General features: G+C 41.7%; 2 protein-coding genes across 8 annotated transcripts in view; both read right to left on the bottom strand.

Moving 5' to 3' along the window:
- Nucleotides 1-1,150: 1,150 nt before the first annotated feature.
- LOC104475688 (uncharacterized) lies at nt 1,151-5,128 on the bottom strand. The gene is made up of 3 exons (XM_010115234.2): nt 4,954-5,128; nt 3,984-4,100; nt 1,151-3,382 (listed from the first exon to the last, which is right to left on the bottom strand). The coding sequence occupies exons 1-3, from the start codon at nt 5,003-5,005 to the stop codon at nt 3,180-3,182; spliced, it is 372 nt and encodes a 123-aa protein (XP_010113536.1). The 5' UTR covers nt 5,006-5,128; the 3' UTR covers nt 1,151-3,179.
- A 476-nt stretch (nt 5,129-5,604) lies between these two features.
- The window catches only part of TACC2 (transforming acidic coiled-coil containing protein 2), a 143,813-nt gene continuing 125,949 nt past the window's right edge, over nt 5,605-23,468 (bottom strand). For all 7 annotated transcript variants that reach the window (XM_086752012.1, XM_086752016.1, XM_086752018.1 and 4 more), the window contains 7 exons: nt 19,402-19,545; nt 18,448-18,524; nt 14,788-14,831; nt 8,667-8,827; nt 7,978-8,084; nt 6,971-7,091; nt 5,605-6,176 (listed from right to left, as the gene is read on the bottom strand). In XM_086752012.1, the coding sequence (XP_086608138.1) occupies nt 6,111-6,176; nt 6,971-7,091; nt 7,978-8,084; nt 8,667-8,827; nt 14,788-14,831; nt 18,448-18,524; nt 19,402-19,545 (720 nt within the window). In that variant the 3' untranslated portion in view covers nt 5,605-6,110. The remainder of the gene's footprint in view (nt 6,177-6,970; nt 7,092-7,977; nt 8,085-8,666; nt 8,828-14,787; nt 14,832-18,447; nt 18,525-19,401; nt 19,546-23,468) is intronic.

Here is a 23,468-nt window from a genome sequence, read left to right as displayed (position 1 = left end):
AACAAGAGACAACTTGGTACCTTGCTGTCGCTGTGGGCAGAGTCAGGTGTGGATGAATATTGACACAAATTAAGTCGTGTATTTTCCTGTCTGCTCTTCGAGAAAGCGCAGGGGCGCTTTGCTCAGATGTGCCTCCTGGTAGCTCCCCAAAGGCTCCCGTTGTATTTGAGAGAACTGGGAAAATAAGGAAACACTCTCTGTACTGCCAAAACCAAGAGAATATAAATGGAAATTATTATTTGGGGCCATCTCTAAGTCCTACAAGCTATAGTTATAATTGAGAATTTCTCTCACTTATAAATCAGAAATTACGAATCTCTTGCTTTGGAGATCCCTTCTTGAAGGTGAGAGGCCAGCATTAAACTCAAACCCAGCACTTACCCAACTGCTCCACTACACAGATCCAACAGAGGAAAAGCAAGTCCTATCGCTTTTAGTTGCAGCAGAGTGCATTTCATCGTCAGCTTCTGCTCCTTTTGTCCCAGCTGTCTGTCAACATCAAGGAAGACAGAAAGAGTAATGCCACTGCGCTGGGAATGACGAGTGGGTTTTGAGCCTCCAGAACAACCAAGCTAAAGACAATCACTTTCTATTTTACGTAATTGCCACAGTCATGGCAATGGAAATTTTAGAATATTTTCAGTAGATTTTTTAAAATATTCCTTCTATTTTGTTCCATTTTTTTTTCTGTGCTTCTCTTCCTGTTAATGTTTATGCCAAGAACCACTGTGAAACCTCTCTGCTATCTCCAATCCATAAATACGGTTTATCTAGATAAATACATGCACGCACACGTCAGGTTCACAATTAGGCAGGAAAAATGTCAGACCCGTAAAAAGCAAAACACAGCCCGTTACATGCTGGGTGGCAGAATCAAATGGAGGCGGTGGGAGGCTGGGAGCTGCCTGAAGATCCAAGCCCTGGCTGCCGTCAGGAATGCCAGATGGTGTTTGTCAAGAGGACAGAGCCTTACCTTCTTATTTTATCATGGCAACATCACAGTAAGACAGCCATCAACAGTCACTATTTTATCTAACAGATTTAAGAAGTACAGCCCACAGCAAAAAGGCAGAACTCCGGCTGCAAAACAGACAGCCAGATGCAACCGGCAATCCCAAGGAAAAGATGCAGCTTTGTTTATCGAGAGACATTGTCAGCCGTTGCATATATTTTATTTTCTCATGAAGGAAATGCACTGAGCATGTACAGAGATTACATTCAACACAGATTTATCATTACAGAGCAATCAGAAAATAAAGACAGCCAATACACATTTCCTGCAGCAGAACAGACTGAAGGAACCGATTGAAGCTGAGAATGAAATGCAAAATACTTAAACCTACCTGAGTGATTTTTACACAGGTGAGATATTTAAGCCTAAATTACAATTCTCAGCCAAGATCCATCGCATTGTTCCAATCTTTAACAGCTTTCTCAGACTTGTGCATTGCAACTAAGCATCGACCTGACCCGCCTTGTCTGAGAGCCCATTTGAACAAAACCCCAGAAGAACAGTCCCCGGCTGGAGCTACAGTCTGCGTGAGATGATGCGGGATCCAGAGGAAAGGGTACAATGAAACAAGGAGACGGTTTGGTCTGTGTGACAGGCAACAGCTACAAGGCAGGTTGGGGTTATACCCTACTTGAGGTTTCAGTGATTATTTCACTTGAAAAAGCTCTCTAGAGTTTGCAACCTTAATACCATTTTTGTAAATGTGCAGAATTCTATGACACACTGCCTGGAATTGATTTTTCAAAGAATTATAGGGAAAAAGAAGTCACAACACAAATCTAGTGGAAAAATGACTTTGCCACGTATTTTGTGAGTTCCATAAACTTGATGACCAAATCTTTTTCCAAATGGGCAACTAAAACTTGGAACTTGAAAGAACACCTCTACTTCAGTGACACCAGCTGGACTTTGAGCCAGCCCTATGCATGTTGAGCGCTGGAGATTAGACCAGATCCTCACAGCTGGACATTAAAATCTACAAATAGCACTCATCTGCCTCTCTGAGTTTTGAATCACAGGAGGCACCACCCTGCTCTCCAACAGGCCCAAGACCCTGCTTAGTGCGTTACGTCACTTCTCCTCTTGCATAACCACTTTCAGCATAACCACTTTGAAGGACCGGCTGGCTGCTAGCTAGTGATGCACAACGCCTTCTACAACGGGGCCCATTCGGGATCACTTACTTTGTAAGACTGCAATGAATGGGATTATTAAAAATGTTGATTTAGTTCCTTACATCTGTAAAGATCTCCAAGTAATTTCATTCACTTTGCAAAATGAAAAGGATATATAAACCACCACAGATCAACTCAACCACGTCACTGAAGGGGGAGATACATACTCTTACTCTCAAAGAATGAAGTTTAGGACAGTAAAGAATTAACTACATAGCTGAAACTGCAAGAAGAATTTGAATAAACAAAAATATTACTACTCAAGTTATGATTTCCCTACAAGACTGGGATCAACCACTTGTTTCCAAAACCAGCAGTAGAGAGAGAACGAGCTGATCTGTGGAGGGAGCTTACCAGTTTAAAACAACTTCCAAGCTCTTTTTTTTTTTTTTTTTTTCTTCTTTTTCCAGTGTTGAAGTAAGATTCTCAAAGGATCAGAAAAGAGACGACTGGACCTTCTTTTCCCAGGAAATTTACATAATATAACTCCATGCATTGTTCTCTAAATGACCTTGCCGTAGCAGTTTGTATTAATACTAAATCATTTTTATTTCAAGTTTTCTGGCTTTTGTCCAGTTTGCAAATATTCCCTGAAAGGCTAATTTGCTTGCTAGAATTTTCAGTCACTTTGTGCTTGCTTTTGAATGTCTGCCAACAGCATTTGGAAGATACTGGTCTTTTACCCTACTACAAGGCTACTTGCAGCTAAGATTTCTCCTGCTTTTTTAATGTACTGTCTAAATTGTAGGAAAACGTTACGTATTCGCACAATCAGCCCCTTAGGATAAACAAGAAGAGGGCGGTGTTTCTTACATATAGGTCAAGACATATTTAGCGATGGAACCGTCTTTATCTGAACATCTCTCAGGTCTGCCTACTGCTTTTTGCCTACCGAGAAATACGGTACATGGAGGAACATGATTAGGAAATATCATCATCCCTTTCTAAGAAGGCAGACTTGTTGCTTCAGGACACTCTTTTTTTTCCCCGCCTCATGTCAGCTTCAGCAAGTGCCACAGAAATGTAAAGATGAGGAGAGAGATGTAGCTCACGGAGGTGGTGACTCTGGAAGCCAGGCTTTTAACATTGCAGTTGTTTGAGTAGCAGCAGTGAACGCTCACTCCAGGCGCTCTGGATCCATCCCTCCTTGCCCGCTCGCAGAAGGACCTGAACGAGCAGGACTTCATAACGCCACCTAGAACAGAGCCACACTGAACCCGAAGGGACCCGCGCGTTCACCGTCACCCGCTCCCGTCTGCATCCCCTTGGCATGAACCCGACCGTCCAACACTGAGTGACAACACGAGGTTTGGCTGCTCCTTATAAGTACATGAACACAATTGCGTCAGATTACAGCACACTAACAAGCTCCCACTTAAGTCAAATTATTGTAATTTATCTTAGATGAAACTGATGCAGCTTAAATATCTCTCCAGGTGCTCAAGGGCAGTGCCTCATTAGCTTATTTCCCTTCCTAATTTCCAGGTAAGCCATTTAACTTAAAAATGACAGACGTAAGTAAGAAGTGGGCAATAGTTAAAACGCTTTTTTACAGCGGTCAGGTAGCATGGGTACGGCTCCTCACGGCACACTGACAAATCACACTCCGTGGGATTTTGCATTACGTTGCTGCTAAACCAATAAAATTAGGGATTGAAATTTATTAATAGGGTTTATTTTAAGAGGAAACATTTACCTTTGTGCCTAGCTTACTGTACACTTTTCTCTTTCCAACGCTGATTACTTATTTCTATTATTAAAAACTTAATGAGTCTGAACGGTTTGTGACTACTCACTTGCTTGTCCTCTAATGACCGCACACGCGTCGGAATGCCCCGGGCATTGCTGAGTCCCTTGCCTGTTACAGTCTTCATCGCTAGAACCAACACAGGTGTAACACTGCAGGGCTTCACCTGGCATTAAGGAAAAAAAAAGATCACTTGTAACAGTAGCGTTTAGAGTTTACAACAAATATTTGAAAATATCAATGACACAGTCTTTCTGTTTGAAGCATATGCAAAAAATTGCAAAGAGGTTTTAAAAAAAAATCTAAAGATTCTGCAAATCCTAACAATTTTCCTATGTTAGAAGTGGTCCAGATAATGATTTTAAAGAAAAAAAAATAGTCATACATTATTTAGTTTTTACAACTTGGATTTAAAATAATCCAAGAACATCTGGTGTTCTGTAATTGCATCCACATCTTCTTGTAACATTTTCAGAGCAGAGTCCACTGTAACAAGTTGGAGTATCACGGTTTTTTCTCCCCCTCCATCATGATCTTTGGTCTACAGTACCATGAAAAAGTACATTGCAAACACAGAAAATCTTACTATGAGCCATATTTCATTTTCTCCTAAAGCATCAGTTCAGCTGGAAGGCATGGCAGCCTATCTTAAGAGTTTTGGTTTTGTTTAAACGTTACAACCGCAACTCAATCCTCTTTCTTTTCCATGGTTCAAACTACATGGTATTTTCAGAGGCAAGCACGAATTTGAAATATATTTCAAATACTATATTTCAAACTTGCACAGCAGAAGGCACACCTGCTGTCCACAGGAAGATGTGCACTGAAATGTCAGTATACATATTTATGTTGACATTGCATGGCAGAGGTGAAATTCTGTGCTGCTGACCACATACACAAAATAACCTGAAACCAAACAAACCCAGGAGAGAAGCCCAGAACAGCAAAGAGGCTCAGCCATGCCTGAAGTAGGAAATGAAAAAGAAATTAAAAAAGGAAAGAAAAGGGAGTTGACTTACTTTTGAGTACAAAAAGGGAGCTGACGAGAACCAGGCTCAAGACTGTCCACATCGTGGAGATCCAAGAGACGTACCATGAGCCAAAGAAAGCAGTTTGTTTGCTATTAAAGCCTTAATGCTTATCTTACATACTTAATCCTCCGCAGAGGATAACCGATGGGATAAAGAGGTGTGCGAGAATGCTGCTTATCTAGCTTATTCTGGTTGTGCTTCTAATCACACGTACTCCATCTCCACAAACCTGGCAGGTAAATTCTTCCAGTAGCAGGCAGAAGAAAATGTATTCACCTTTCAGCGAGAGATACGCTTAAAAACCACGATCCCATCGCTGTATGTCACAGCCTCCAGCGCGTGCAAACAGTTTCGATACATTTGCCTGCGGGATTTGCTGAATCAGGGTCAGAGCATTAAACATTTTGGAGGATTATGTCTATGCTTGAGACCTGAGTGGTCCAAATCTAGCATCCATAACATATTTATTTATAGAGGTATCGACACAGACATGCGCACGTAAGCTGTATATTCTTCTGACCCACCGAGAGCTCCAAGCCGTGGCCCATGAAGCGCTTTCTGTGAAGGAATTCACCAGTACGAGCTGCTGCATCTGGCGCTGCGCATGAAGTAAGTGAAGTACATAAAACAGAGCCATGCTTATCTTCAACTTTCAACGAAAAAATTTATTTACAATAGAGAATTTCATTTAAGTGACATGCATTTTCTTTTTTTTTTTTTAAAGTTTTAATTTTATTTTACAAATCAGCAAATGCAGATAAAGTTTACACTCCTTAAGGCAAGAGTCCCCATGCAAGTAATACATGTTTATATTAAATCCAAAAGACATCCAACATGGGAACTCATGTACAAAGGGAAGGCTAGGATCAGCAATTTGTAATTTCTTAGAGAACTTGACAATCTCCCTGATACAGGAACTTTGAGATCAACTTGCTATGAATTATACTATGAAAATGCAAACAATAGCAAGAAATTCTGATAGTCATCTTAGTACTGCATACAATTAAATCAACTTTATTTAGAAAGAAAATACAGTAGTGCATACGAAAAAGTGAAAATATAACCTGTCCACATAAATGTATGGACATCAGTGTGCCAATGGTCATATTGCACTCAATATCGAAGTCCAGAAATTTGGTTAAAAGTTAGCTTTTCCCCATTTTGGCAATCAGTTCATCACAAATCTTTGTTAATTCTTCTATCTCTTTATTCTGGAAAATAAAAGGCAATATTAGGTATTACAAAAAATATTGCAGCATTGGGTATTTTTTTAAAAATTATCCAACCTTTGGGAGAAGTGTGGGACAATTAAGTTTCCTCCCCAAAACCGAGAACAGAATATCTATACCTATAGAGAAATAAATAGATTATTTCCACACACAGCTCCTCCCACTTCAACAAATACAATTCAGCACTAAAGCAGACAGCTTTACAGCAGCCATTCCTAGCACAGGATAATAACACACAGTGTGTTTCTAGGATGCACTTTCACAGCACTATTTTCCAGGCTTTCCTACACTTTTGCCCCAAGTCGTACAGATTTTCTCTATGTTAACGGTGGAGGCACCTAAGCTCACATCAGAACCACAGCTAAAACAAAAAATGGAAACAAAAGAACGAAAGAAGAACTAAAACAAGGAAGATGTTAAACCTGAGAACCGAAGCAAACCAAGGGCCCTGCTTGGTGCACACCGAGCTTTGTCAGAGCCTGAATCAGCCCCCAGCGCTGGCGGGTGGCAGAGATCCAGCCTGGCAGATGGGTCCATGTGCCTGATCTGCCCGGTGCGCGCAGATGATTTTGTTATAAGGTTTGGGCAACACTGCTCTCCTGGCGCCAGGGAGCTGCCGGGCCAGCTGGTCGTGAGGAGCAAGACAGGTCCTTGGGCAGAGCTTGGTGCGGCCTGAGCTCCAGAGGAGAGCTGGATGCAGCCACTCTGGGCAAGTTTCACTTAACTTTGGGTCATCGGGTTGACTTCGGCATTAAAAGAGCTGAATTGCTATTTACCTTTTGTTCCAGTGTTCTCTCCAATGCGTCCACTTTCAGCTGCTCTTTACGAAGGCTGGCCTGATACGCTGCTTGCTCTTGCTGAGCCTTGCCTCTTACTTGTGCAATTTCAGCATTGGCTCTAGAAAAACACAGATTTTTGTCATGTCAGGTTCTCTACAGGAAGGGACAATGGGTACCAAAGCACGGACTGCTTGTTAACAGATGGGTGGTGAGGGCAGGGCTACTTTCTGCACGTCTTTGAAAGTATTCTGAAACCAAAAGAGGATTTTCCTGACTCCCTCTCTTTCTCAGCAGAGGCTGCAAAGTCTTTTCTTAATGTCTGTGTCGTTCCCTTCACGCTTCTCTCAGATACCCATGCTGGGGTCACAAATACCACTTAGGTGGAGGTGTTTTACGGCAATTTCTAAACCTGATCTCCAGTTCTTACAGACTAGACTCACAGCTGGGACAACAGCTGGGAAGCAAACACAAGTCTTACTTTGTTTTAAGCATTGATCAATCCCAGTGAGATTTTGGAAACATCTCTTGGGTCTAGAGGACTGTAGTATGAGGCCTGAATGCAATCCCTAGAACGGCTTAATTGATCATTACATGGAAACGTAAGAAAAAAAAATAAACCAGAGCTTTCTCTCTTAAGCCTCAATCTAATGTTCACTCCTTAACGGTGGCTTAAGGAGCTACTGTCCACACTGATCTGGTGCGATCTTTCGTGCAACTGTTCCTCGTCGCCCTCAGCAGCTGATCCAGCTTAGATAACCAGTGTTACTAGGGAGAGGTGGCCCGACCGATTCTGCGCTGCAACAGCTCTGTCCTGCTCTGCCAACTGACACAGGGGCAGTAATACAGCACGGGGCAGCAGTAAATCTCGGGGCAGGAATGCTAGCTGCAGGTGCACATATTTGAGCGCAGCCCTCCACACATGCACCTTGCATTTGGGATGCAAGGTCCAGCCACAGGAACCTTCCTGCAGCATGAACTGAAAAGAGATGTCTACAGTCAATTACCTGTCCAGTTTTTCCTCAGCATGAATTTTGAGTGCTTGATACCTCTGCTCTTCCTTCTTTACTCGCGATAAATATTCCTGCGCACATTTCTTTAACACTTCTTCATTCTTAAATGAAAAGATTACATTAAATTTAATCCAAGAGATTGAAGGGTAGGACAGGCACCTATTTGCAGCAGTCACATTTAGAAAATTTAAGGGCTGCAGTCTAACATTGACGCTCCCGCACAGAGGCCGTCTGAAGCAATATCGCACAATGCACAAAGCTTTACAGTTCTGTCTGCATTTGATGCACCTGGCTGCAATCTTTCATCTGAGGATTCCGTTTCATCGCGCACCACAGACACAGCCTCTGCCCTGAGGAGTTCACATCCTACGTTTTAACAGAACACGCAGCCCAGAAGCCAGCCCTGACACGTGCTGAAGTCCCGCAGTGACGTGACATCTATTGAAACCGCAGTGTCACAGATGGGAGCACGTCACTCTTGTGCAAAATTTTCATCTTTTTTTAAGCCAAAAAGCAAGCACAAATGAGGGTTCATGTTCCCCCCAACCCTGGCACACTGCAGTCTGATGTAGGACATCAGATGTAACGGAAAACAAAGACGTGACTTCTGTTCAGCGGCACTGGTGTACGTGAGAGCCTGCTCAGCTTTGCTCATTAAAGGAGGGGACTTTAACACGACTCACCTTCCGAAACCCCTCCAATACTTCTTTCATTTTTTCATATCTCCTGAAAAGATCTGCCAGTGATTTCTCCACTGAGTTCAGATCTGCCAAAGCTTGCTCCTTCTCCACTATCAGCTGCTGAACTGTGTGATGGGAGACAGATTTCTCTCTCTGTTCATCCTCTGTTAGAAAGAAGAGAGAGGGAGGAAAAAAAAACAATTTTCAGGAGGGTAAGAGTAGTCAGAACACTGATTTCACTATCACCTACAGTTTCTACTGTGCTGTGCTCTACATTGCATATCAGTAAGTTTGTGGGATCCAGAAAAGATATTTTTATATGTAGATACAATCCTGTTTTGGAAAAAGGCTGCTAAATACAGTGACATTTAAATATTTTAAGGCTGGGGAAAAATGTGAATTTATCTCTGTACTGATGATTTATTTCACTCTGAACTCAGCTGTTGCCATGGAAAAGGCAGGTGTTGGATTTCCCTGGTCTGCCTGAAGACGCACTAGCTGAAGGAAAGGACATTTATGCACATTACTAGCACTGGCAAGAAATTCTTTGCTTTTGTCGATACGTGCTTGTCATCTCGTGGCATCTCTTCTAATCTCATACGAACAGGGCACTTTTTGTTTAATGGAATTCAAGTCAAATTCTTCCTTTGCAAAAAAACAGTGTTTTGCAAACTCTCATTCTTAGGATTCCTGTATCAAGTGCCAGAAATCTAACATTAGACACTTTCTAAGTTCTGGTCTGCAGAAAACATTTTCCAGGCTTTTCCCGCATATAGTCAAATTTGAGGCAGGGATGGTGGGAAGAACACAACGGGAATCCAAATCCATATGGAACAGAAATTTTCAGAAGAATCAACCTAGTAATAAACTGGAATACCTGCATAACATTGGAAGAAAAGCTCTGGCATTGTTTTCCAAAATGCTTAATTGTTTGCTTCATATCCTAAAATACGATTCCTGTGTCTATGTTTTAAGGGCTACTTGGAATGATACTGAAATGAAAACCAACCTGCAAAACACAGCAGTTTTATATTTCTGTTTTCCTTTGTCTATGATGGGAACTAAAATAAGGTAAGAAGTTCTCCCATGGAAAAAGCACGGGGCATTTCAGAATCTACAACTTTTCATTCAGGTCTTTATATTTTGAAATCTAAAGAACTAAACAAGAGTTTATTTTTTTACTTGAATAGAAGTCTTCAAGTGAATTAAGTATTTCATAGTGCTGGTCAGCTCTGAAATGTCAAAGTTGATACTGCCAGTTCCCAAACTGAGATTAATCTCTTCCTTTTGCATATTCAATCCTTTATACACTTTTTGGCTAGCCTAACTAAGCCCAGGCCATGCATCAGCTCCTCTTGGCTATGTTCTGTGCTACTCTGCACAACCCCTGACAACATCTTGCTGTGGCAGAGCCTGACCTGAGCTTATTTTGCTCTACGCAACGCAGAAGATCAAAAGAACCAGAGCAGCTCTCAGGACCTGCACTGAGTTTGCAGCACTGGAAGCTGCAACACCTTTATTTTACCGGTGAACAAACACCTTTGATATGGCAGAACGGAGAAACCCAGTGCCCTGTGACGCCACATCACTTGGATAACATTTAACATTTCATTAAAAATAAAGTTTCTTTTCTATTTTGCCTTCTTAAAGACACTCTGTGATCATCTGTAATGCCAAAATGAATGCATTCTCAAGTAAAAGGAGAAAACCATTTGTCATTCTTTTTTATTTTTCTAAATCTGAGAAGATGTCACCTTGTGTTCCAGCACAAGATTTGTTTAACCACGCCGGAGATTGCACGCTGTCTACCTTAACTCCAAAACACTTGGCAGGATCCTGTGCTTTGGCAAAACCTCCGCTGTGACAACTCCATGCAGGGGAAGGGATCCATTTGCATGATCACCTAACGCACTTAAAGGTATTTAATGTCACAACTGTACTTCTTCTGAGACTGCTGTCTGCGGTATTTCAGCAACTTCCTTCTTGTTTTCTAGGGCAATCTGGAAAGGTGGTAACTCATGACTCACTCCCTCACGGCTACCAAGCAATTCCCGTTCCTCCCAGAGCATCGCGGTGCCTTCCTCTCTCCTCAGCCGGACCAGCTCCCTCAAACTCATCCCCATCCCCACTTCAGCTTGCGCACGGGGACTGGGGGCAAGTGGTATCCGATGCTCCCTTTCTCCCCCACCTTCTGCTATGTGCTACAGGTGTCCATGGATTGGGGAGTGGGCTGAGGCCCTCATTAAACTCCAAAGGGAAAACAGGAATTTATACTGGGGGAGTGACATAGAAATGGAAAAGAGGGAACGTTTCCAGTGAGCTTTAGGAAAGGGGCATCTGCTTATCTCAGATGACAGTTAAGATACATTCAAAACCAAAGTGGCTAAGTACTCCAGAAAACAGAAACCGGCATCTGGCTGGAGGGGGACCGGAAGATCTATGAAATATTTTCTAAAACTACGATTTAGCTTTAATGGAAAAGCTGCTTAGTGGAACTGCGCTGATAACAGTCTGCCAGTCAAATCTTCGTTAAGCAGTTACAGCTTTTATTTCTAAAGATATTTATGAGGTTATGCAATTAAAATATTTTAATTAAGTGGTTTCCATGCCTGCAACACACACTGGCCACGGCTCACCAACACTAACAACAGCACGCTTGGGACTAACGCTGTCATTACTGAATGGGAATGCAGCAAACAGAAAACAAAAGCAAAAGAAACTAAAAATGCAAAATGCTGGTGTGAAAGTTGGTGAAAGGCTTTACTTACCAGGCTTGCCTGTTTTGTTTTTGCAAGCAAATAGCAAGAAGCAACAAAAACGGAAGCAAAACAGAAAAATCAGGAATTGTTAGGAAAGCAGAAAGTAATGCAACAACCTGTAATGCACAAAGCATAACATCTATTTGCTTTTCATAATGAGAATTTAATTATGTATTAAACATACAAATATAAGGATACATTTTTAACAGAAAAAAACCCCAACATTACACATCCATCAATAAAGAGGAAATCTGGGACAGGGATTTTGGAAGGGAACTGTGGACGGCTGTGATGAAGGTGCGTGTGGGACGGGGCGCAGTGAACACCGGGGTTACGCGGGCTGCGTTCGTACGGCTGTCAGCGCCACGCAGTCGTGAGCCACAAAACTTGGGCAACAGTCAGCAAAGCAGTAGCACAAGCAGCAGGCTGGCCTGGTTCTTTTTTCTCCCCTCCCTCCTCAATAAACAAGAATGTGTTAGGGGCTGAGGCAAGTGTAAAAGAAAAAGAAAAAAAATTGAAGTGCCAGTAAAAACATATGCTAAAAGACACTAACGGGGATCTACGCACTGACAGCTTGCAAGCTCTGGCCGCACAGAGCGTGGCACGAAATTAATTGCATAAGCTGCTGGGTAACACTGGGTTCTGTATGTATGTGACAGCAACCACTGACCTGCCACAGCCCTTGAAATCAAAGGCAATTACTGTTTGCAACGTGTGTTTTCAGGGCTTTTGTAGGCAAACACACTCAGTCCCATAGTGTTAATGCGGACGGAGCGGGAGATATCAACCACACTGAGTGTTCATTAAAGGGATTTGTGAAATTGGTTCACTTGTAATGCCCTGCTAACAGGGCTGCATAAATAGCTCAGAAGGGTTAAATCATAAACAGAAGGAGCACGGGCATTTCTTTTGTTAAATCCGTTATTGTGGTAACAGCTCAGTGATGTACATGCAAACAGCACACAGACAATAATTTTCCTCCGCAACGTGGCACTAGGGTGAGCGAGTTCCTTTATCAAGAGACAGTAATTTACGACAAATGACAGGAGAAAGTGGGACAATTAGATGTAAAATTTACATTAAATGCAGGGAGAGAAAGCCTCGCATTTAACGCATTACCACGCTGCAGAATTTGCATACTGCTCTAATTAACACATGCCTTCTGTGTCACGGTTGTTTCAGTTCCTTCGCAAATGGACAGCACATTACATTATTTATAGGCATAGCTCTTAAAAACTTCCCACAGATCATTTCAAAGACTCTGACTGATACTCTGAATTTGAAGTGTAAAGATCTTCTATCTCCTCAGTGGTCAACGGCCTGATGCTTTAATTATCCTTGATTTCTTTGGAACATGAGAAAATGGCAATTGTATAATCTATTATGCACACCATGGCCCTGCCTTTGCCTTAGGACTGATAGCTTCTTGTTGCAGTGCGGTGTCACAATTTGAATTTTTTTTTTAAAAAAAATCTGTTTCTCAAAAATACAAATTGCATTTGTTATCAAAAAGAAACTTCTGTTGCTAACTATATGCATATGCTTGGGAAAAAAATGACAGGTCTTGTGTTTCTACATATGGTTCAGGGACAAAGCCACACCAGAGTATGTTGAGTGTAAATCAAAAGGAATTAAGTTCTTTGCATAACCTGGTCATTCCTGTTCCAACACTTGCATGATGAGAACGACAGATGTTATGTCAGAAGGCAGGCAAATTTGCTCAGTTGTACATACAAAAGGCAATGGAGGCATAACACCATAGAGAATGAAGCCAGGCATAGTATTACTATGGATTATTTATTATTAAATATTTTATAATTTATTTTATTATTATAATCTCATGTATCTATTTATTTATGTATAGGCCCATTTTTCCCTCACTTGAAAGGAGGCTGGAGTGTCTCCCAGCGTCTGAGAAATGCAGGAAGGCAGCAAAAGCACCAGACGTTGAACTACTTCCCCTCAGCTCTCTTTGGGCAAAAATAAGCAAATTCGCCACAAACATATGTAAACGCAACTCAAGCATTACTTAAAAAAAACCCCAACAATTTAAACACAAAAAAACAATTGTGTGAGCAGAAATTTTTGGGTCACACAATACTGACTGTATATGAGGGGACTGCCAATTTTAAAATGGGCAGAACAATACGATATGTTGACGGCTGTGATAAAAATCCTGCCCTGTTACAACCCTGCTGGAAAGATGCAGGTATGCCTGCTGTGGTCCTGGCACACTGCACTCTCTGTGCCAGTTCTCTTAGGGGGAGTAGGAGGAATAATTTCTTTTTGTTTTCCAATAAAGACAGCGTAAATAGGCTGGATTATTATGACTCCCTGCTGGCAGATACCATTAGCTGGGCTAGCCTTTCTCCTGCATCTCACAGCCCAGATTTAACTCCAAGGCCGTTCCTAATAGCTTTTAATAATATTTCACAGTTCTCTGCTGCTTCACTTGAGGTTGGTCCTCACTTTGGTCCTGCTTTCTCACCAGCCACTGCTTCTTTGCCTGCTCTTTCCAGCAATTTTGGCCGTAGAGAAACCATGACTCCACTCAGCTATTCACCCTTCTACGAGACGGCTCAAGCTGAAGCAGTACAGGGCAGCACAAGCCACTGGCGCTTTCTATAGCCAGACTACAAAAAAGAGCTCTGGAAATCTTACGAGGAGGCTTTAAAATCACATCCCAGGGGCCAGGCCTCCTGTTCCAAGGAAGCACACAAGTCCTGCAACCTTTGGTTTTGAAATGCTAGTGCATTTGGTGTTTTTCATTTGTGGGTCATGCTGTTAACAAAGGTGTTTTCTAATTATTGTGAGGCAAAACATGTCATAATTTAGACCTTAAAGGAGACCCCTATGTCATTAAATAACTGGGGAGGTGGATTGGCCACTCATAATCTCTCAGCTGGGATTGGAGTTAATCTAGGTTTTGGTCTGACCAATGCACTTAGCACAGATAATCCCTGTTGTTGTAAAGAGCTAAGTTTGGTATCTCTCATTAAACAGTTGGGAGCAGATGACTAAAACGTTTTTAGGTCACTGAAAGTCTCTCCCGGAGATATCCATGAATTCTGGGCAAAGCATTTGAACATGTCTCCTATGGGACAGCTTGCTTTGATGCAGAAGAAGCCCTGACCTTTCTGTATTACCTGGACTGCCTCGGGGGCTACTTTCTGTAAAACAAAGCGCTGGCTTTTCATCACAAGCCGGCAGCACGTGCTGGCGTCCTCAGATGCCTTCGCAATTCCCAGCAGCATCAGCAGGAGTAGCTAGCATCAAAATGAAGCCCACAGACTTCAACCATGTTTCTAGGCTCTCTTCAGAAAATCAGAGTGGAGGACAGCAACTTTCAGAGTAGAAACACCTACCTATCATCTGAGCAATCGTCTTCTCATATTCTGAAACTATTTTCCTATAAGAGGGGAAAAAAAAGAAAAGCTTTTGGCAAACATCATAATTGCTAATGCTTACTTAGAAAATAATGCTCATCAATAACTGAACTGCGGTACTTTAAAAGATACAGAACTCCATCACACTTTTACACGCTCCTTATTACATAAGTAATGAATAAAACTGACAGTTTAAACATTGCACCTGATCTTTAATTCTCCATGTAAATCAAAATAGGTGGGGGAGGGAAAAGGATTGCTTTGAAACAAATTCCATGATTTGAAACATGCCCACATTACCAATCATGATTTAAATATAAACATAGTCACATTGGTCTAATTCAGGAGTTACAAAGAGTCTGGTTTTTCCATTACTTTCTCCCCTCTTCTCCATATTTGTGTTTGCTTATTTTTAATGTAAACATTAAATAAAGTTATAACTGGTAGCAAGTAAACCTAGCAGGAGTATAGTTGGCCCAGATGCAAAATAAATCTAATCTTCCACTCTCCAGATGTGACTAAATGAGCCATTAGCACTTAAGAGAACAAGACCAAAATATTCAATTATGTAGCACAAAACCCATCGTGTCCTATTTCCCAAATCTGTTTTTGAAACAGAGGTGGCAAAATGTTACTTTAAAGACTATTTGATTTCCTATACTCATGGCAGGCTTTGAATTTCCTTCTTGAAAAGAGGTTAGCCAAAATAAGCAGATTAAATGTGATTTAGAAAGATGATCCATGCCTTCCCAGAGCCAAATAAAGCTAATGAAATGAGACTAGCTTGATCTGTGCTTTGATTCATGAGCCACGTAGGACTGTCTACGAAAACCAAAATTACCCCACACTTCATCTGAGGTGGACATTCAAAATAGCTCACTGGTATGTGAATAGGTCTCTTTTGAAGTCTTAGCTCGCTTTCACTTGCTCCATTCTAGGGAATTTTGCTGCAGTTGGTGAGGCTACAGAAAGGATGTGGCAAAATCTTGAGATAAAAGTCACTAAGGAAAGGAAAAACTTGCAGAGACTCCAGTACTGCGTGTCTCAAATCTGAATCACAAGCAGAGCCCAGAAACCCCTGAGTGGGCCACTTGCCCCAAAGGTCAGTAGCCTCTCACTTGCCCTGGTCCTGCAGAGCACTTGGCAGAGCAGGGGCTGTACAGCTGCGCACCCCACTGACCTCGCTCGGGCTTCACGTAGAAAAATTTTTGGTACTGGGGCCGGAGCCCATCTCTGCACAGCTTACCGTGCCTCCAGCCACGGCCTCCACTGGGATCTGCTCAGATGCTGCTTTCCCTGCTGTCAGTCCTGCTATTTTAAGTGGCTTTTTTCTTTTTTTTTTTTTTCAGCCACACTTTTGAGGGCAAAGATAGCTGCAAGGGTTTTCCCCTAAAAGGAAAGGGTTGGTTTCATGTCCAAAGACGATTACCTCAAGAGCCTACTGTAAGCAATAAGGACTTAAAAGACATGTTGTGTCCTTGTAACACCAGGCACCTTTAGGAAATTTTATCATCCTAGAAAATGAAGCCAAGGACCCAGGGCAACAAATACGACATTAAACCACATCATTCCTCCCTCTGATGGCACCTTACTGAGGCATTATCAATCACACCTCCAAATAACCAGATTTAAATGTTTCTTGACTGCCTCTGGTTGTAGCCTTGGATTATGGTACAGCCCACCCTGGTTTAGCTCTTCAACAGTTATTGCATTATTGCAACTTCTCATCTTGGCTACTGTTCTCTGGAGTGGAATTTCCTCCAGTCTGACGTTTTTCTGGGAACTTAGCTGAACTCAGGATATTCCAGGCAGAGTGTGCAGGACAGGTAAAAGAGCATTGCTTCTCCTTCTGTGGAAAGTGATGATTTTCTGCTTACAGGTCCAGATAATCCCTTCACTCCTTGCTTATCATTCTGGCATATCCAATTGCTGCATCTCTAGTTTACCATGTGGACTGTTTCAACATTTAATATTCCAAAAGAAATCTTTCTTTCTGCACACATACATATTTTATAATTTTGTGACAAGATTAGTCAGGGTTTTTTTATCACCCATATGTTCTAGGGATGTGCCTGTGGGAAATTTGCCTTAGTATGTTTTTTTAAAACTAAATTTTATTGAGGGTGTAGACACACAAGTAAATTACTGTGAGGAAGATGAAGGTACAGATCTACAGTGTGCCAGCTGCTCTGTGTCACCCCCTGCTCTCCTTCCTCTAAGGAATAAGCAACCTCTGTCAGTGCCTGTTTGCAGCTGGCACGCGCGTACACCCAGGCAGTTTCTGGAGAATAGACCAAGTACTGCACTTGAGTGTGTGATGAATCCTGCGACATTCCTGACACAACTCCTAATTTTCTCCATTTCTTGTTTTGCTTCCTCAGTTTGACTGCTTGCAGCAGCTCCTTTCCATTTTGCCTCATTATGTGTTTGAGGGCTCTGCCAGGGTTTTGTCCCTTTTCCCAAGCAAAGTGCAAGAGCGGTGAGAGAACTCAGCTGGGCACTGAGAGATGGTTTTCTGAAAGAAATAAAGTGGCTGCCCTTGCCTTGTGCAGATGCTTCTCTTAAGACGCTTTGGCTCAAAGCCCTGTGCTGCCGCTATTCAAATGTGCCATGTGCGACTCCTGGCATCCGTGCTAGCGTCTGCCGAGTTCTGCATCACAGTTCCCTTCTACTCTTACTCCCTAAGTACAGTTTTCCTGGACAAAAACAGGGATTGCATATGCAGGACATCACTTGATACAGCTCATTGGCTTTAGCTTTACACCACCGAGACATGTCATTTTGGGAAGGTAGAAGATAATAGGCTTTAAAGACCCCATGAAATATTTTTATCCATTCTCTTTTGCAGTGGATGACTTTCTCAGGTTCAGACTGAAGAGCAGGACAAGCTCATTAGTATGTCGTTCTTATGGTATTAACCCTGTAAAAAGGAAAGGCTGAAACTTTCAGCTGACTAAATGGGAAGCAGTAGTGATTCTTCGAGCAACATCACTCACATCATCCACTACAGTGACTGTGCTGTCACCCTTGCAAGTGGTAGGACCTGGGCTGGGAAGGAAGGCCAAACCAGTTATGTTCCAGTACACAGATGTAATGTTTTTATACTGGCAACTGGGGTTTTGTTTACTGGTGTTAAACATTTTACAGTAATGTCTTAGAGGGAGCCTGTACTACTCACACCTATCCACAAACCTTTGCATTCTTTCTTCTGTTGGCAAACCTATTCCCAGAGAGTGAATTTTAAATCAGCACGTGCGTACCTCTGCCAGCTCTGCAGGCAGACTCATTCGGTCAGGCAACAGAAACACCACTATGCAATCCACGGGAGAACTCACAGCGCAAACTGGAAGCAATCCTTCCCTTATATTAAGCTAGATTAAGACCTCTCTTATCTCAGTATTCTGAGGATGTAAATAAAATCAGCAGCATAGAAGTTTTCAAAGATTACTCTCAACACAGGTGCCCACCATGCAGAGCAAAGACAACGTATCAGTTTAGGACCAAACCAAAGCCTGCAGTTAAAAATAACGAAACAAATTCTGCTAACCAAAGCAGTTGTACAATCGTGGTACTCTGCGTCCTGTCCACAGGCTGAAAGGGAACTCTGTCAGTGTGATTAGTGACAAGTTAATAACCCACCTCATTTCCATCACTTCCCTTCTGCTTTCTTCATATTTCTCTTTCCACTCAGACACTTCTCTTTCCTTGGCCACAATCTGAAACAAAGAAAGCAAAGGGAAAAAAAACCAGTAAAACCAAGTGATCCATTAAAGAGGAAATTAAATAATTACACAATATTTGATTTGATATCGAAATCTAATTAACAGAGGTATAGTTTTCAAGTGCATAACGGATTCAAATATAAGCATCCCCAGGGATTTCTTTTTCAGACTGCAAGGTGCAATTAAAAAAGTTCAGATGTGAAATCATACTCAAGATTTGGAAAACTAACTTATGAAAGCAGACACTTCTCAAGAAATACTGTATTACACTACATTGTGTCCGATTCACCTGGTGCCAAACCTGAAATAATTCTGTACATGGGTTTGGGACGTGGTCCCCTGGTTTGTCCTCCAAGGGGGTTCTACTGCTTCTGCATGCATGTTTAGGGCTGCCTGTCCATGAAATTTTACACCCAAAGGACTGTGTTCCTTGTGCTCCTTTCATTCACACAATCTATCATAATGTTTGGAAAAATCTAACACTAGATTGTACCTGTTTTTAACTGTTGTTATCAGCCAGACTAATCTGATATGTAGCTTTGTAAAATACATAACTTTATTCCTATTTCTAGCACCTTACAGTTTTTATATAATTACATAGCAATGTCAAGACGCACAGAGTACACCTGAGGTTAAAAAACAAGAAATATTTATTTTCATATAATGCCTGCTTTTCACTCACATCAAAAAAAAGTTAAACTTACAATGTAGTGCCTTTTGCTTTGGTAGCCTCTAGCGTGGCTTCAGCATGGCTGAGGGTGGTTTCAAGAACAGAACAAGTGTTCATAATATGAATCATTTGGGAGAAAACAGGAAAGAAGGAAACCACAAGGGGCACATATTTCCTTTTCCAAATTCTGAAGAAAATTACCTCTGCTCTGGCGAGTCGTAGCGCGGAGTCTAAGTCTTGCTGGGGGTAGAGAAGACCTGTGGTGCTTTCTGCATCCGAGGCGCCGATCCGGGAGTACAGTGCACTTTTAGAGATGGAAACATCTGCTGGGATAGCAGGTTCTCTCTGTGTGTTTGTTTTTTTAAATACAAAGAAACGAACCATTAAATACGTGTTTAGCTCATATGCTTTCTGGGTGTGGTGCTAGGCACCAGAGTCCTGAGCTAGGACTAGAATCCTGTGCACTACTAAATTATAACAGCAATAACACTGACAGGGAACTTTGAATTTAGCAATCATAAAATATATATTTAAGATCCATAGTAAGCACCAAGACAGCTGTATTACCCTTACAGGGAGAAAATAAAGACAGCACTTTTCCACCAATATTTTAAGGCTCTATATTAGAAAATTTACAACTTTCTGATGCAGAAATTTCATCAAAACATCCACAAGAAATGCAAGTCAGCACGGGAAATTAGAACTGGAGGCAAGTGGAATTCTGCTTCCACAAAAATAGATCAAGAATCCAGCAGCAAGACGACAGCTCACTTTCTTACATCTGACCTGCCAACACACCCTATCACAAACGATATTTCATAAAAAGTGTGAATATCACACAGAATCATCAAATACACAGGTGATGTTGCTGCCCCACTGGAATTCAGCATGCGATTAGTACGTTAAATGAGGTTTTATTTGCAGCTGCCGATTTTGCTCATGTCAGAGGCCCAGATTAACTCGGGAGGAGAGCAGCATGTGAAATGAGGAAGAGAGCAAGAAAGAGGTGTGTGACACGGAGATGCAATGTCTTGCAAACAACACTCCAGGTACAAACAATTCAAGTTACAGTGCATGAAAATCAAGGAGATTAGAAAAGACAGTTAGGAAGATGCTAAACAAGAACACCCCCCCCCCCCACTTTTAGCCACCATCCGTTGCAACCCCCTGGGAGCAGACCCCTCTGCAGCAGAGGCATGGCCAGCACTGTACGTATGGCCCGGTGTCCCCTACATCTCGCCTGGCATCTCGCTGTCACTCAGCTGACATGCACGTGCTGGGTACTGCCTCTGGCGGTCTGGGAAACAAAATGGGCTTTCTGTCAGCTGCTGCTGGGTCACAAAATAATTTTGGGCATGGATATAACCATACTCCTATTGCTGGAGTTTAATGTTGCACTCCTCTGTTAAATACACATGAAACTGGGCAAAGGAATCAGGGTTACTGGGGATGGGGAGGAGAGGGGCAGACAGTACAGACACTACGGCCATCACCGAAACACTGCTTCCTTACAACACTACACTAAAACAGGCTGGAGAATCAAAATGTCACAAAAAATTAAAATAAACTTTAGTTTAAAAGAGAAAATCCTCATAGGAACCAAACAGGGTAGCAAGTTAATGGTAAGAGGCATCTTTACAAGCTCTGTTATGCTTCCAGGCTGCAGCGCAGAGAAAGGGGATCCCCTCCACCCATTCAGTGCTGGGACCCCCACAACTACTCTGCACAGGTGCAGGCTACATCGTCCTCGGGGTAATTCTGCGAGACAGAGCCACAGCAGCTCCACTTCATGGGCTGAGGACCTGCTCTGGTCCTCGCATTGCCCAGAGCGGTCCCAGGGGAGTCCCACGTCAGGCAGCATCGTGGGGGAAGATGGGCTTAGCCCTGGCCAGGGACCTGCTCTTGCACTTACCAAGTATTTTGCTTTCTCTTTCTATGAAATATTTCCACCAAAAGAAGTTTCGAAGGAAAGCTCGTGTATCAGTGTATGGCTGAAATTCCTTGAATTTCTGTGACCTAAGAAGGTACTTCATGTGGTACAGAACACTCAGACTGACTCCTCCAGCGGAGAGGACACAAATACCCAGAAATCCCTCCCTCACTGTGTACGTATACGCATGTTACTTGCTAAGCAAGTGTCAAACCTGCATTTTAAAATATGGAATGTTTATTTTTTTTATTTAACCTGCAGATTCAGTAGCAGAATTTTTCAGTGGGCTCTCATGACAATTAGAATTCCCTCTATGACAATGCTAGATGTAGCCACAGAGGGAGCTGGACCATGGCCCACAGTTTGTGCAGGTGGGGAGGAAAGTCAGGTTGATCAATGCCTTTCTCCATCCACTGATGGAAATGGATGTTCACATACAGCTTTCCATACGGCACTTCCTTGAGCTGAAAAAGGCGTAACACATTTTTCCACTTTCTTGTAACCTTTGTGCATAAAGCAATATATTCTGTTCTTCAAGTTCACTAATGCTGTACCTTAGGCTTTAGGCTTTATCTGCAATAATTAAGAGCAGTAATCAAGATTTTTTAAATGAATTTTTAACATAAAAGAGAGGAAAATATTTTATATTATTGTAAAAGATAGTTGGGGTTTTTTAGTTGGTTTTGGTTTTTTTTTGTTTTGTTTTGTGTTTGTTTTTTTTTTTAATAGCAGAGTCACATTCTACTGCCTGAAATACAGAAATGTGAAAGTGAGTAGGTAATGTCTGAATCTAAGTTCAGTCCTCCTCTCCACCACATGCTCTTGTTTCAACACAGTTAAAGGAAATTTTGTCAGATGCTATTCCATAAACCATTCACTTGCTTGCAGTTTTTGCACAGCCTAGAATAATAGAAAGGATCCAAACCAGCTGCTAACTTTGTTGCAATCCCTTCTGAGTTCTCACATCACACCTTATTGAAGAATCCATACGAAAAATTACATACAACGCTCACTCCAGATAAACGCAGGACTAGATGTTCTGGATATCACATCTGCAGACAACATGAAGAAACCGCACCAGAAACTTTAAAAGACTAGACAAGAAAATTTAATTAGAGCAAGAATAAGCTAAGCAGTACTTACAAAACACCATACTGCATCTTTAGAAGAGACTCTCACTAATTTGCTCTGTGTTTTTGGTTCATTTTTAAACACGGGAGTCAACTGACTGTTACTTCTACATTTATGGAGCAGGCCATCCCTTCTCCTTTTCACTACATTTAACCACAAACACACAAAATCACGATCAGTGCCAACACAATTAGGAGGTGCAACCTCAAATCCAGTGCATTCTCCTACCTGAGCAAAAAGCACCACAAGATCTATCAAAATTACACAGCCTGTATTCTTGAAAGGATTTCCCAACTACTATGCAGGAAAAAAATACATCTGGGACACTAACAGACATCTGTGTAAATGCATAAATACAAAACCACATGGTGCTGTCCACAGATCTGAGGAAAGGTAAAACAGCCAATAAATGAGACTACTGCTGGCTCAACTCCGTATCCTAACTTCAAAAAAACGTACTTTGGTTCCTCCTGAAACACAAGGCAAGAAAAATGGAGAGATAAAAAGAGCCATTAGATCATCAAAGCTGCCCTCAAAAGAAAGGCCATCCTGAAGATCAATCTGTTGAACTGTATGTACCGTATTTCAAAAGCCTCCTGCAGCTTAATTTGCTGGATCTCATGAAGAGATTGTTGGAAAACATTAATTGTGGGAAAAGAAATACAAATTTCCTCAAGCTCATACAAAAACGTGTCCAAGTAACTGCTAGGATGATAACAATTTTTAAATAAAAAAGAAGTATAGCATTTAAAACATACTTATGCATATTTTTCATATAGTGCTCAACATATCACTAATGTAATTTTGTTTTCTCTAGTTCTCGCTTGCATTTGTGTAAATGGTACAAAATAATAGTACTAGTAACATGCAAAACAATTAAAATTTAAAAAAACTGTTGTAAAAACTCTTGGAATTTAACCATTGAGCAGGAGCAATCAATACAAGTCTTCACGGTTTTATTTCAAAAGCCAATTTTACACAGCTCCTAACCGATGTACAAGTCAGTAACTGTTACTTGGTGCCTCCAAATATTCCTATCCTGAGAAAATAATACAACCTGACCAACAGGATGATGATATTACCCAAAATAACTCTCTCAATGCTTTAAGTTCGACACCTAACTGCTGAGAAAGTAAGCAGTTAATTGGGGTATTAATAAGCGTAGGGATTTGGAAGTCACTGAACCTCGCACAGAAAGATTAGAGTC

This window comes from Chlamydotis macqueenii, chromosome 7 (genome assembly GCF_036417535.1).
Source record: "Chlamydotis macqueenii isolate bChlMac1 chromosome 7, bChlMac1.mat, whole genome shotgun sequence".
In the NCBI taxonomy this organism is placed as follows: domain Eukaryota; kingdom Metazoa; phylum Chordata; class Aves; order Otidiformes; family Otididae; genus Chlamydotis; species Chlamydotis macqueenii.
Note: the sequence above shows the minus strand (reverse complement) of the source record. Positions and strands in the feature narration are given on the sequence as shown.

Coding starts and splice junctions, on each gene's coding strand:
- LOC104475688 (XM_010115234.2), bottom strand. CDS start 5,005: ATGTGGACAGTCTTGAGCCTGGTTCTCGTCAGCTCCCTTTTTGTACTC. Junction 4,101..4,953: donor CTCCCTTTTTGTACTCAAAA/GTAAGTCAACTC, acceptor CCTTAATGCCAG/GTGAAGCCCTGCAGTGTTAC. Junction 3,383..3,983: donor GGTCATTAGAGGACAAGCAA/GTGAGTAGTCAC, acceptor GCTCTGTTCTAG/GTGGCGTTATGAAGTCCTGC.